At 51.5% G+C, this 13,721-nt stretch overlaps 1 protein-coding gene across 1 annotated transcript in view; it reads left to right on the top strand.

Moving 5' to 3' along the window:
• The window catches only part of FAM166A (family with sequence similarity 166 member A), an 84,262-nt gene that overhangs the window by 22,386 nt on the left and 48,155 nt on the right, over positions 1-13,721 (top strand). The window contains 1 exon segment of the mRNA XM_050926393.1: positions 1,528-1,645. Within this exon segment, the coding sequence (XP_050782350.1) occupies positions 1,528-1,645 (118 nt within the window).

Here is a 13,721-nt window from a genome sequence, read left to right as displayed (position 1 = left end):
TTTAGTTTAGCCAAGAGAAGGCTAAGAAGTGACTTGATCATTTAGGGGAAGGTTTCTGGCCTGTGTTAGACAGGAGCTCAGACTGCATCATCATACTGAAATCTATGAATCTATGCCAAGGGTGTTGGAACAGGGAGGGATCTGGGCCCCATCATTTTTAAAAGTGACTCAGGGGGAAGAGGCGGAGTGGGGGCAGGGCATAGGAGGAGGGGAAGGGCCTTGAGGGAGGAGTAGGATGGGGCCCACAGTCCAGGCATTGGTGGCCCCCTCACTTCTAGGGAGCTTCTGGTGCTCCTGATTTTGCACAATGATTTAGACACGGGGGGAAGGTGAAAGGGATGGGTTTTAGTAGTATATTGGCACTCTCCAGCTCTGTACATGGCCATAAGGAAACCTTGATGCTTTGCAACCACTGGCCATAGTGGAATTTTCGGATACCAGCAGTGTGTAGGTGCATGAGCATGAGGGGAACTCCTGAGCAGAACTGCTACGTGGGTACGAAGGAGGAGTTTTCCATGCCTGGATTTTGGTTTTTGAACCATTTACTGTTTTTCTGGTGGGTTTTTGGTTGGTTGGTTGGTTGTCTTTTATTCCTTTTTCAAAAAAAAAGTCTCTCTACTCTCACCCCATTGGAGCTAATCGGGCCAGTCACATGAGCAAACAGAAACAGAGTAATTTACTGAAGTGCAGCTCCACTCTTATTACTGGCAAGGACACCGTCTGAGTCAGCAGATTGGTTTGCAGTGGGTATGTCTACACAGCAACAACCCCCCCATGGCAGTGACTCCTGGAGTGGTGAGTCAGCTGACAGCCTCCCAGGTTCATGCTATGGGGCTAAAAGGAGATTGGGTGAGAGGAGAGAATCTCAAAGCCCGGACGTCTATTTTTAGCCCTGTAGCATGAGCCCAAGTTAATTGACCAGGGTTCTGAGACGTGCTGCCCCGGGGGGAGGGGGGCAGTTGCTGTGTCAACGTGTCCTCTGTGTGTCTAATCAGATCTGCTGATTTTACTGACAGAACCAAGATTTTACTGTGTTTTATTCCTTTTAACCCTGTGGCACTAACCCAGCTAGGGGAGAGTAGGCTGTAGTCTGTTCCTTGCTATGTGTGAGAAGGATTCCTTACCAGATTATAATCAGTCATGCTTGTGCAAATCTACTGAAGGCAGAGATTAGGTGATTTTCCCCAAGCAAGTCAGTAGCAGTGTTGGAGGCAGATCCAAGGAGTCCTGCATCCTTGTCCCTTGCTCTAAGCACTAGTTTATAGGACCGATTTTCAAAAGATTTCGGCACTTAACAGCTCCCATTATTCTCAGTTGAACCCTTGAAAATTTGCCATGGCGAGCCAGCTGATCTGCCGTATTAGTGACTGCACAAGAGGGTCTCAGATTAGTCCCAGGTGTTACAGTACAGTAAAGGCATAAAAACAGACAGGAGATGTGATTTGTGGGCTCTGGCAATGCTGGGAACATCAGAGACCCAAGAGAGGAAGAAGATTTCATTGGCACTTGTTTTACTTTGGTTTTCAGCCTGTTAGGATTGAGGGAGTGCCTTTGGATACAGTGACCGAGACAGTGGATCTAAGCAGATACAATCAGCTCCCAAAGCTGGATGTCCCAAACCTGATCCAACGGAAAGCCATTTCAGGTAGGAGTGAACAAGACCACATACAGGATCAGCCCATGCAGTTACTCAACCATTTCACTGCAAATGAATGTTCTCCTCGTCCTCTTTTCCCTCTGAAAATCTTAAAGAGATTTGCCAGTGGCTTCCACTCCATTACAAAGATGTGAATCATTATCCACATTTCACAGATGGAGAAAACCAAGACACAGAGGCTGGATGAGTGGCGCAAGGCCAGCTGGGTTAAACAGATATATTGATGCCTGATTTGGTTTAGCAACTCCTCATTGGTTGAGTTTTGATTACAATCCAAATTCCTTTTTTGCCCAATCACAAAGGCCCAAATTCAGAAAGTTACTTAGGTGCCTATCTGTCCCTTCAGGCACCTATGTTCAACATTTAAGTGCCAATGACATTCTCAAACCAGCTGCTCACTTGCTGCCTAACTGTAGTTAACTAAATTTTCATGGTGGGCATATGTAGAACCCCTAAGTCCAGAGACCACCCCAGAGCTCATGAGCTATTCAGAGCTCTTGCCCTGATGGCCCTGAAGCAGGGTGCTCACACTGCCCCCATCTCACCTGTGGGGCCTTATCTGGTAGGTGTGCACACCTAAGACCTGATACCAGCACAAAACTAAGCCCTCAGAGCATGCATTTTGTGTGTGTGTGCATCCATCCAGGTAATTAAGGAATTCACCTGGGATAATCATAGAATCATAGAATATGAGGGTTGGAAGGGATCTCAGGAGGTCATCTAGTCTAACCCCTTGCTCAAAGCAGGACCAACACCAACTAAATCATCCCAGCCAGGTTTGGCAAGCAGGGCCTTAAAAATCTTTAAGGATGGAGATTCGACCGCCTCCCTAGGGAACGCATTCCAGCGCCCTCCTAGTGAAATAGTTTTTCCTAATATCCAACCTAGACCTCCCCCACTGCAACATGAGACCATTGCTTCTTGTTCTGTCATCTGCCACCACTGAGAACAGCTGAGCTCCATCCTCCTTTGGAACCCCCTTTCAGCGAGGTTTAAGGGAGACCCAACTTCAAATCCGTGCTCTGTCTCCCATGTCCCTAGTGAATACCATAGCTATTGGTTCTCCTGGGATAAGCTTCTTTGAATTTCTCCTGTTGAAATAGTTATTAAATATAATCCCTGGCAAAGACAGACTGACTCTATAAGCTGGTGATCAGGGCACTAGCTAGGATGTGGGAGATCCAGGCTGAAGTCCCTGCTCCAATTAATAGCTAATTACTTATACCAAGTGGGATGGATTCCCACCCCCAAACACCCAACAGTGTGGTGGTTGGAGCACTCACCTGGGAGGTGGGCTTAAGTCCCTGTTCCAAATCAGGAAGAGCCAGGATTTGAATAGAAGACTTCCAGGCTCTGGATGAGTGCCCTGTCCACTAGGCTGTTGGGTCGTCTGTCTCACACACTTGGGTTTGGGTTAGAAAACTCAGGGTTTCAGCTGCTGTGAGGGCATGGGCTGATTAAGTGGTTGACCTCGCTTTGGTGCCTCACTCCAGGAGAGAGAGTTCACAGCTGAAGATCCTGAGCAGAAGGAGGGATCTATCTTGGTCTGTTAGTCAGGCACCTAAAGTCTGTCAATGGGGGGAGTTAAGCACCTAATTATTGTCGAAGATCTGGATCTAAGCTCCATCCCTTTCCTCTGCATTTCACTCCTGGATAGCTTTGGCAGCTCCCTTCCCAGTTTGCTGTCTTCTGACGATCCTTCCCGTAGGTGCCTAACTGTCCCCAGGCATCATATGAGGAGCCTGGGCCCTAAGGTTGGGGATGGGAATTCCACTGGATGGCCAGGCACCTAGGGGTTAGGTGTTGCAACACCCAAGTTTGGAGCTGATCCCAAAAGTCCAATTGCAGGTACAAGGGTGAGGTCAGATAGAAGATTCTGGTTTTAGTCTGTCTCTAATTCAGAGGGGAAAGGTTAACCCAGTTTTAATTTTTGTCTTTAAGAAAGATACCGCCGTCAGAGTTGATACATTCAAAGTACAAGACATAAAATACGCTAAATCACTCAGTGCAATTTTCCGCCTGTGCTACGCCAGCAGACCAGATGATCACAATGGTCCCTTCTGGCCTTAAAATTGGTGGATTGATGAATCCACCTCTGACTATGTCTCCTTCCTTTTCTCAAGCCCAGGTTGAACAGAATCTGAGCACTCGCTGCACAATGAACAAAGGTTACTTACTTGAAGGTTACTTTGAGTGGCCTCTGCATATGCCCACTTGTGGGATGCATCAGCTGATGCAGCTCTGAAGAGGGACTCCTACATAGTAATGCCCACTGGAGCGCTCGCATGCCCCCTCTTGCTTCTCCCACTCATTGTTCTTGAATGTTTTGAGAGTGAGGCTATAAAAGGGCACCCGGCATCTGCCCATCTCTGCGCTTCCATCACTAACTCCTCAGGTCCATGTTGTAAGTAGACCTCTGAGGAAGAGGAGAAGGTGGTTGAGGGAGAGTTAATTTGCAGAGTCCATCTCAAAGAACTCTGGTTACAAGTAAATGGCCTCCACATATTCCCATGCATGGGATAGATTGCCAAACAGTAGTCCCGCTAAGGAAGGTAGGACAAGGAGTCTTAAGAAAAGATTAAATGACTGCTCTGCCAAATTGAAGAGCAGAGCTGAACCCTAGGTCCAGAGAGCAATGTTTTTTTTAAATGTGTCTGAAGCTCTGTTTGACGACTTTCTGAATTTCTGTAATTGGTATGTGTCGTAGGCATGCCATTGAATCTGCCTTGGCTTTGGTAGGGTGGGACCTTATCCCTTGATGGAGATGGACAGGAGTTAAATGTAAACCTCTTCTACACAGTGCTTAAGCCATCTGGGTAATGGTTGGAAAGACATGGTCTGCTCATTTTTGTTGTCAGAGTACAAGATAAAGACATTTGGAGAATGCCTGAATTCTTCAGACCTTTCTAAATAATCAGCTAAAGCTCCTTTTAAATCTAATATATGGCGTTTACCTTGCCTTGCATGAACAAAGTTTGGGAAAAAACAGAGGTAAAATGTATAGATTGACTGATGTGAAAATTCATGGCCACCTTTGGGAGAAACTGGGGATGTGCTGCTTTGTCCTTATGGAAAATTGTAAAGCATGGTTCTGTTCTGAGTACAACTACTTGGCTTACTCTTGTTGCAGATGTAACTGCTCCGAAAAATGCTATTTTAATTGATAAATAGAATAAAGAACATTTTCCCATTGCTCATATAGATGCTTCATTAGCTGTGTGAGAAAAGACGGTTACTTACCTTTGTAACTGTTGTTCTTCGAGATGTGTTGCTCACATCCATTCCAGTTAGGTGTGCGTGCGCCGCATGCACGTTCGTCGGAGAAACTTTTACCCTAGCAACCCAGTCGGGTCGGCTGGGCGCCCCCTGGAGTGGCGCCGCCATGGCGCCCAATATATATCCCAGCCGACCCGGCCACCCTTCAGTTCCTTCTTGCCGGCTACTCCGACAGTGGGGAAAGAGGGTGGGTTTGGAATGGATATGAGCAACACATCTCGAAGAACAACAGTTACAAAGGTAAGTAACCGTCTTTTCTTCTTCGAGTGATTGCTCATATGCATTCCAGTTAGGTGATTCCCAAGCCTTACCTAGGCGGTGGGGTCGGAGCGAGATGTGGCGGTATTTAAAACTGCTACGCCAAAGGCCGCATCATCTCTAGATTGTCTGACTAACGCATAGTGATCGGTGAAAGTGTGTACCGATGACCAGGTCGCCGCACGACATATCTCCTGTATAGGCACGTGCGCCAGGAAGGCCGCCGATGTCGCCTGGGCTCTTGTGGAGTGTGCTGTGAGATGGCCAGAGGGGACACGAGCTAAGTCGTAGCATGCGCGGATGCAAGCAGTTACCCAGGAGGAGATCCTCTGAGAGGATATAGGTTGCCCTCTCATGCGTTCTGCGATCGCCACGAACAGCTGAGGGGACTTCCGAAACCCCTTGGTCCTCTCGATGTAGAAAGCAAGCGCTCTAAGTACATCCAAGGAGTGTAGTTGTTGCTCCCGCCGAGAAGAGTGTGGTTTCGGAAAGAAGACGGGGAGGAAGATGTCCTGGTTTGTATGGAAGGCGGACACCACCTTTGGGAGGAACGTCGGGTGGGGTCGTAGATGTACTTTGTCTTTATGGAAGACGGTGTAGGGTGGGTCCACTGTGAGAGCTTTCAGCTCTGAGACCCGTCTGGCCGATGTTATGGCCACCAGGAAAGCCGTCTTCCATGATAGGTGTGTGAGCGAGCACGTCGCCAGTGGCTCGAATGGTGGGAGCATGAGCCTGTTCAGGACTAAGTTGAGGTCCCAAGTAGGGGCAGGGCGGCGTACAGGGGGGTATAGTCGCTCCAGTCCTTTAAGAAATCTGGTGACTAAGGGATGAGAGAATATGGAGCGGCCACCTTCGCCTGGCCGGAAGGCTGAAATGGCCGCCAAGTGCACCTTTAAGGAGGAAGTTGCCAGGTCTTGCTGCTTAAGGTACCAGAGGTAGTCGAGGATTATGGAAACTGGGGACTGTGTAGGGTTCACCCCTTGAGAAGCGCACCAGCAAGAGAAACGCTTCCACTTGGCCCTGTACGTAGAGCGAGTGGAGGGCTTTCTGCTGTTAAGAAGTATATGCTGGACCGGTGCAGAGCAGCTGAGCTCCGCCGAGCTCAGCCATGCAGGAGCCACGCCGTGAGATGCAGGGCTCGCAGGTCCGGGTGGTGAAGCTTGCCATGATCCTGGGTAATCAGGTCTGGATGGAGAGGAAGGTGAATTGGGGGGGCCACAGATAGGTCCAGCAAGGCGGTGAACCAGTGCTGTCTGGGCCACGCAGGTGCGATCAGGATCAGGTGCGCCTTGTCTCTGCGCAGCTTCAACAGGACCTTTTGTACCAGGGGGAACGGAGGGAAGGCATACAGGAGATGGCGGGTCCACGGCAGGAGAAAAGCATCCGTGATCGACCCCGGGGAGAGACCTTGAAAGGAGCAAAACTCCTGGCACTTCCTGTTGGAACTGGTTGCGAAGAGGTCTATGCGGGGAAATCCCCACCTCTGGAAGATGGAATGGATGACGTCCGGTCTGATCGACCATTCGTGGCAGAGGAAGGATCGGCTGAGGTTGTCCGCCAGCGTGTTCTCGACCCCTGGGAGAAAGGATGCCACTAAGTCTATCGAGTGGGCTATACAGAAGTCCCAGAGTCGAATGGCCTCTTGGCAAAGGGGAGACGACCAGGTTCCCCCCTGTTTGTTGATATAATACATGGCCGTTGTGTTGTCCGTGAGTACGGAAACACAACGGCCTTGCAGGTGACTGAGAAATGCCTGGCAGGCAAGGTGAACTGCTCTTAGCTCCCGGACATTTATGTGGAGTGACAGCTCGTGGGACGACCATAGGCCCTGGGTGCGAAGGTTTTCTAAGTGAGCTCCCCACCCCAGGGATGACGCATCGGTTGTTAGAGTTACCGATGGCTGTTGCGGATGGAATGGCATCCCCGCGCATACCAACGATGGGGTCAGCCACCAGTCGAGGGAGCGAAGAGGGTCGGGGGGCACCGTCACTAACACATCCGGGTGGTCTCTGCTCGGTCGGTATACTGAATGAAGCCACGTTTGGAGGGGCCTCATTCTGAGTCTGGCATGCTTTGTCACGTAAGTGCAAGCGGCCATATGACCGAGGAGTGTGAGGCATACTCGAGCCGAGGTGAGAGGGGATGCTTGCAAGCTCCGGATGATCGCACCGATCGCCTGGAAGCGGGGTTGAGGTAAGAAGGCCCTGGCCTGAATCGAGTCCAGGGTCGCACCTATGAAGTCCAACCTCTGTGTTGGAACCAGGCTGGACTTCTCGGTATTGACAAGCAGTCCCAGTCGGGAAAAGAGGTCCGTGGCGGCCTCTACATGTCGTCGTACCTGCGACTGGGAGGAACCTTTCAGGAGCCAGTCGTCTAGGTACGGAAAGACGTGGATTTTCCGCCGACGGAGGTAGGCAGCTACGACGGCCATGCACTTGGTGAACACCCTCGGGGCTGTCGAGAGACCGAAGGGTAGAACTGTGAATTGAAAGTGCTGATGTGTGACCGTGAAGCGGAGGTACTTCCTGTGCGGTGGGAAGATGGCAATATGGAAGTACGCGTCTTTCATGTCGAGGGCGGCGTACCAGTCTCCAGGATCCAGGGATGGGATAATGGTTCCCAGGGAGATCATACGGAACTTCAACTTGAGCATCCACTTGTTGAGGCCCCGAAGGTCTAGGATGGGTCTGAGACCTCCCTTGGATTTGGGAATCAGGAAATATCGGGAGTAGAATCCCTTGCCTCTCTCGGCTAGAGGCACTTCCTCTATGGCCCCCGCCTCCAGGAGGGAACGAACTTCCTGTAGGAGGGTTTGCTCGTGAGAGGGGTCCCTGAAGAGGGACTGGGAAGGGGGGCGGGAAGGGGGTGAAGAAGCAAATTGGAGATGGTATCCATGCTTCACTGTGCGTAGTACCCAACGGTCTGACGTTAATTGAGACCACGCCGGGAGGAAGTGGGAGAGGCGGTTGTAGAAGGTAGGGAAAGAATCCTGAACTGAGACTGATAAGCCGTCCCCGGGCGCACCTTCAAAAACCGGACTTGGGGCCCGGTTGTGACTTGGAAGGCCCTTGGTTCTGGCTTCCCTGTGAGCTGGGTTGGCGTCTGCGTCCCCCGCGTCCACGCCGTCTATTGAGGTCTTGCCTCTGACGGGGTGGGAAGTATGGGCGCCGTGCTTGGGGCCTGAAGGGTCTACGCTGGGTGGACGGGGTATGCATCCCCAGTGAGCGAATAATGACCCGATTGTCTTTTAGGTTTTGCAATTTTGAGTCCGTCTTGTCCGAGAACAACCCTTTCCCGTCAAAGGGTAGGTCTTGGATAGTGTATTGCAGTTCTGGAGGTAGTGTGGAGGCTTGAAGCCATGAGATGCGCAGCATGGTTATTCCGGACGCAATGGTTCTGGCTGCCGAATCAGCTGCATCGAGGGAGGCCTGGAGGGCAGTCCTGGCCACCTTCTTACCTTCCTCCAGGAATGCGTTGAATTCTGGGCGTGAGTCCTGGGGTAGCAGTTCTGCGAACTTACCCACCTCCACCCATATGTTGTGGTTATAACGTCCTAGAAGGGCCTGCTGGTTGGCCACACGGAGTTGCAAGGCCCCCGCTGAGTAGACCTTGCGACCCATGAGGTCCATGCGCTTAGCCTCTTTGGACTTGGGGGCCGGTGCCTGTTGTCCATGTCGTTCCCTGTCGTTGACTGACTGGGCCACGAGGGAGGAGGGGGGAGGGTGTACATACAGGTACTCGTACCCCCGAGAGGGTACCATGTACTTCCTCTCCACCCCTTTAGCTGTCGGCGGAATGGAGGCTGGTGACTGCCACAGGTTTTCGGTGGTAGACTGAATAGTCCGTATAAACGGCAGAGCTACTCGGGTAGGGGCATCTGCCGATAGGATGCTCACCACCGGGTCCTGAACCTCTGAGACTTCCTCCACGGGGAGGTTGATATTAAGGGCCACCCTACGGAGGAGGTCCTGGTGGGCCCTGAGATCTATTGGTGGAGGACCCGATGTTGAAGTCCCGGCCACTGCCTCGTCCGGCGAGGAGGAGGAGGAGACTCCGGGGATGTGGTCGTCCTGTGCGGCGTCTCGTTGTTCCTCTGGTTCCTGCTCGTGACAGCCCGGTTAGTCTGGACGCGGCTGTTTGTCCGACTCAATCACGGGAGGTCGGGAAACAGTGGCCTCTGGCACCCGATGCTCTGCAGTAGTGGGACGTGGCTGAGGTAGGGGGGCACCCTGGGTCTGTTGGTAAGCCCATGGTGTCCAGAAACCCCACTGTTGGGCACTCGTGTCCTCTGTGTGTGGGTCTTGAAACTTGCCCAGCGGTACTTCGGGTTCGTAATAGCTACCAGCATGGGAGGATGCCGACGTGCCTCTTGATGGCCACGGTGGTGCTGCAAAGGTCGGTGCCGAGGTGCCGACCGACCTCACACCTCTGGATACTGGCGACCGGTGCTGGTATCGGTGGGGAGAGCGAGACCGGGACCTGCGACCGGCTCGGTGCCGGGAGGTCGACCGGGATCGCGAGTGCCGTTGTCTGGATCTGCTTCTGTAGGCACGGTGCTCCCTGCGGTGCCGTGAGCTGGAGCGGTGCCGGGAGTACGAAGTTGACGCACGTGACGTCGACCGGTGCTGGGAGCCTGACCGGTGCCGGGAGCGTGAGCGGTACCGGGGTGATCGGTGCCGAGAGCTCGACCGGTGCCTAGGTGATCGCCGTCGAGGTGATCGGTGCCGGGAGCCCGATCGGCACCGGGATCGGGATCGGGACCGACGCCGTGAGGCTGAACGGCGTCTTGAAGCTGAGCGTCTGCCGGACCGCGACCTGGAGCGGTGCCGGTCTGTTACACTGACCGAAGCTGGTCTGGTCAGGGTCGGCTTGCCCATAGAACACAGGACCCGCACCGGCGGTGCCAGGGGTAAGGGCATGGGTGCCTCCGTAATGGCGATCAGCTCTCTCATCGCGGCAAATGTCTCCGGGGTAGTAGGTGTGGAGAGCTCTACCACTGTATGCACCGGGGAGCTGCCAGGTGCCGGACTCGACGGACCTCGCGGGGCCGGAGTCGACGGCACCGGTTTGGGCGGTGCCGCGGCTGGTATCGGTGCCGGGCAATCCGCCTTCTGTGCAGGGTCTGGCTGCGGGGCGGCTGATGGCGAGACGATTTGTGCCTTCGCCGCCTTCGGTCTCGGGGAGGTGGAGCGGCTCTGGCCCGGTTTCGGTGCCGCCTTCTTGGAGGAGGTACTCGGTGCCGCGGTGCCCTTGCTCACCGGCTTGCTTGCGCTCTGAGCCGAGGGCGAAGGTGTCAAGGCCGCTTCCATTAGGAGCTGTCTTAATCTGATGTCCCGCTCCTTTTTGGTCCTTGGTTTAAAGGACTTGCAGATTGAGCACTTAGCAGTTAAGTGCGACTCCCCTAGGCATTTTAAGCAGGAGTCATGAGGGTCTCCCACAGGCATAGGTTTGTGACAAGCCGAACAGGGCTTGAAACCGGATGAGCCGGGCATGGGCTCCGGCTCCCCGTGTGGGGGAGGGGGAGGTACCCCTATCCCCTTGCTACCACTAAAAACTAAACTAACAACACTAAATTACTGACTATTGATAACTATAAACTATCTATATACAATAACTAACTATGTACAACGAAAGCTAAATGAGCTGCTAGGGAGTGTGGAGGTCAGCGAAGCCGCGCTCCACAGTTCCAATGACCGACACGGGCGGTAAGAAGGAACTGAAGGGTGGCCGGGTCGGCTGGGATATATATTGGGCGCCATGGCGGCGCCACTCCAGGGGGCGCCCAGCCGACCCGACTAGGTTGCTAGGGTAAAAGTTTCTCCGACGAACGTGCACGCGGCGCGCGCACACCTAACTGGAATGCATATGAGCAATCACTCGAAGAAGAACCAAATTAAGATCCCACGAAGGTGTAGGACTTTTGATAGGAGGGTAGATATGGTTCAGAATTCTTGGAACTTTTTTTTTTAACTTTCATGGGCAAACACTGATCTTTTGTCAGCAGTAGCACAGAGGCTGATATTGTTGAGAAATGAACCTTAACAAGAATAGTGAGAGGCCTCAGAGTTTAAGCTGCAGCAAATACTCCAATATGGATTGGACTGGTGTTTGCCCAAAGCATTACTCTTTTCCATTTTAAACTGTATCACTTCTGAGATGAGGTTTTTTTCCTAGAATGAACTAAAACTTTTGAACATCAGTTGAACAAAGTAGTTCCAAGTGGGTCAAAGTCCTATTTGCCCAAGCAGTGAGGTGAAGGGAGACCAGGTCGGGATACTAAGCTCCACTGTGTTGCTGAGTCAGTAGATCTGGGGAGACAAGGAGAGATTGACAGCGCCCTGCTGAGAGGTGAAGCAGGTCAGGGAACCATTGACAACTGGCTCATGCTGGTGCAATTTAAATCATTTTGGTCTTGTCCTGCTTTTCCATCCTTATGACCTTCCATATGAGTGGAAAAGAAGGGAAGGTATAAAAGGGCCTTTGGCTCCAGGCTGTGAGGAATGGATTCAAGATGGAATGACTGTACCACCCTGTTTTCAAGCACAATTTTCAGCATTCGCCTACTGTTTAGCTTTGAAAAGGCCCTTGTCTGGATGGCCCCACCATGCGAGGATCACTTCTGGTACCAGTGTTTTCAGTGACCCATTCATGAGTGTCCATCATTTTCCACTTAATTGGTCTGCTAGGTTGTTGTCTTTCCCTGCTAGATGCAAGGCCGTTGGATACATATTGAGGAGAAGGTGCCACTCCCACAGAGCTATTCACTCCCTGCGCAGTTTTGTGCCAAAGGCACCTTCCCGTTTGTTTATGTAAATCACTGCTGTGGTGGTGTCCTTGATAATATGGAATCTCTCTGCTGGCAATAAGGTAGAAATGTTTTTAATGCCCAATTAATTGCTGTCAGAGGTTGAGATGTAAGTTCCTGTATGGGAGATTCCAGTCCTCCATGCTGCCATACTATTGCAGTGAGCTTTCCAGCCTCTGCTGGGTCTGTCTGTGGTCATTTTTATAGCTGGAGCTATGCTTCTGAGGATGCTGGGAGGTTAAAACCAACAATCTGGAGACAGTAGCATCTTCTTTGGAATGAGAAACTTTTGATACATGCTGCCCGCATGTGATCATCAGTTCCTTGCCAGCCAGTGTTTCAGGGTTCTCATTTTGAAACGTATGTAAAGGGTGATATACATTTCTGAAGATATAATCCCAATCAATCTGAGGAAGATTGTGATTCGTTGCAAGGTGAGAGGTGCAGAGTGTCTATTGCTGATTGGATTCATAGATTCCAAGGCCAGAAGGGACCATTATGATCACCTAGTCTGACCTCCTGTATAACGCAGGCCAGAGACCTGCTCAAAGATAATCCCTAGAGCAGAGCTTTTAGAAAAACATCCAGTCTCGATTTCAAAATGGTCAGTCATGGAAAATCTACCACAACTCTTGGTAGATTGTTCCAATGGTTAATTATGCTCACGTCAATTTAGACTGGAAATAAGGTGTGCCTTTTTATCTAGCTGGAGGGGAGGGACAGCTCAGTGGTTTGAGCATTGGCCTGCTAAACCCAGGGTTGTGAGTTCCGTTCTTAAGTGGGTTATCTGGGGCAAAAATCTGTCTGGGAACTGGTCCTGCTTTGAGCAGGGGGTTGGACTAGATGACCTCCTGGCATCCCTTCCACTCCTGAGATTCTATGATCCCTCATTTCTTTGTTCCTAGATGTATGACCTTACATTTAGTCATATTAAAACAAAACACACATTATTGGCTTGCACCCAGATCACCTAGTTATCCAGATCACTCTGAATCAGTGACTTGTCCTCTTCATTATTTACCAATCACTCAATTTTTGTGTCACCTGCACGCTTTATCAGTGAGGGAAAGACGGTTACTCACCTTTTCTAACTGTTATTCTTTGAGATGTGTTGCTCACGTCCATTCCAATTACATGTGCATGTGCCATGTGCATGATCGTCAGAAGATTTTTAACCTAGCAACACTCGGTGGGTCAGCTGAGGTGCCCCCTGGAGTGGCACCTTTATGGCACCGGATATATGCCCCAGCTGACCCAGCGCCCCCTCAGTTCCTTCTTGTCGGCTACTCCGACAGTGAGGAAGGAGGGTGGGTTTGGAATGGATATGAGCAACACATCTTGAAGAACAGTTACAAAGGTGAGTAACCGTCTTTTCTTCTTTGAGTGCTTGCTCATATCCATTCCAGTTAGGTGATTCCCCAGCCTTACCTAGGCGGTGGGGTTGGAGTGAGATGTCACGGAGTGAAGGACCGCTGAACCAAATGCAGCATCACCCCTGGACTGCTGGACTATCGTGTAGTGGGCAGCAAAGGTAGGTACCGATGACCAAGTCACTGCCCTATGTATCTCCTGAATGGGCACATGCGCCAAGGAAAGCAGAGGATGAAGCCTGAGCCCGCGTGGAGTGGGCAGTAAGGTGCGTAGATGGGACACCAGCCAAGTCATAGCACACATGGATGCATGATGTGATCCAGGACGAGATGTGCTGGGAGGAGACCGGAAGAC

Source organism: Gopherus flavomarginatus, chromosome 17 (genome assembly GCF_025201925.1).
Source record: "Gopherus flavomarginatus isolate rGopFla2 chromosome 17, rGopFla2.mat.asm, whole genome shotgun sequence".
NCBI lineage: Eukaryota > Metazoa > Chordata > Testudines > Testudinidae > Gopherus > Gopherus flavomarginatus.
Note: the sequence above shows the minus strand (reverse complement) of the source record. Positions and strands in the feature narration are given on the sequence as shown.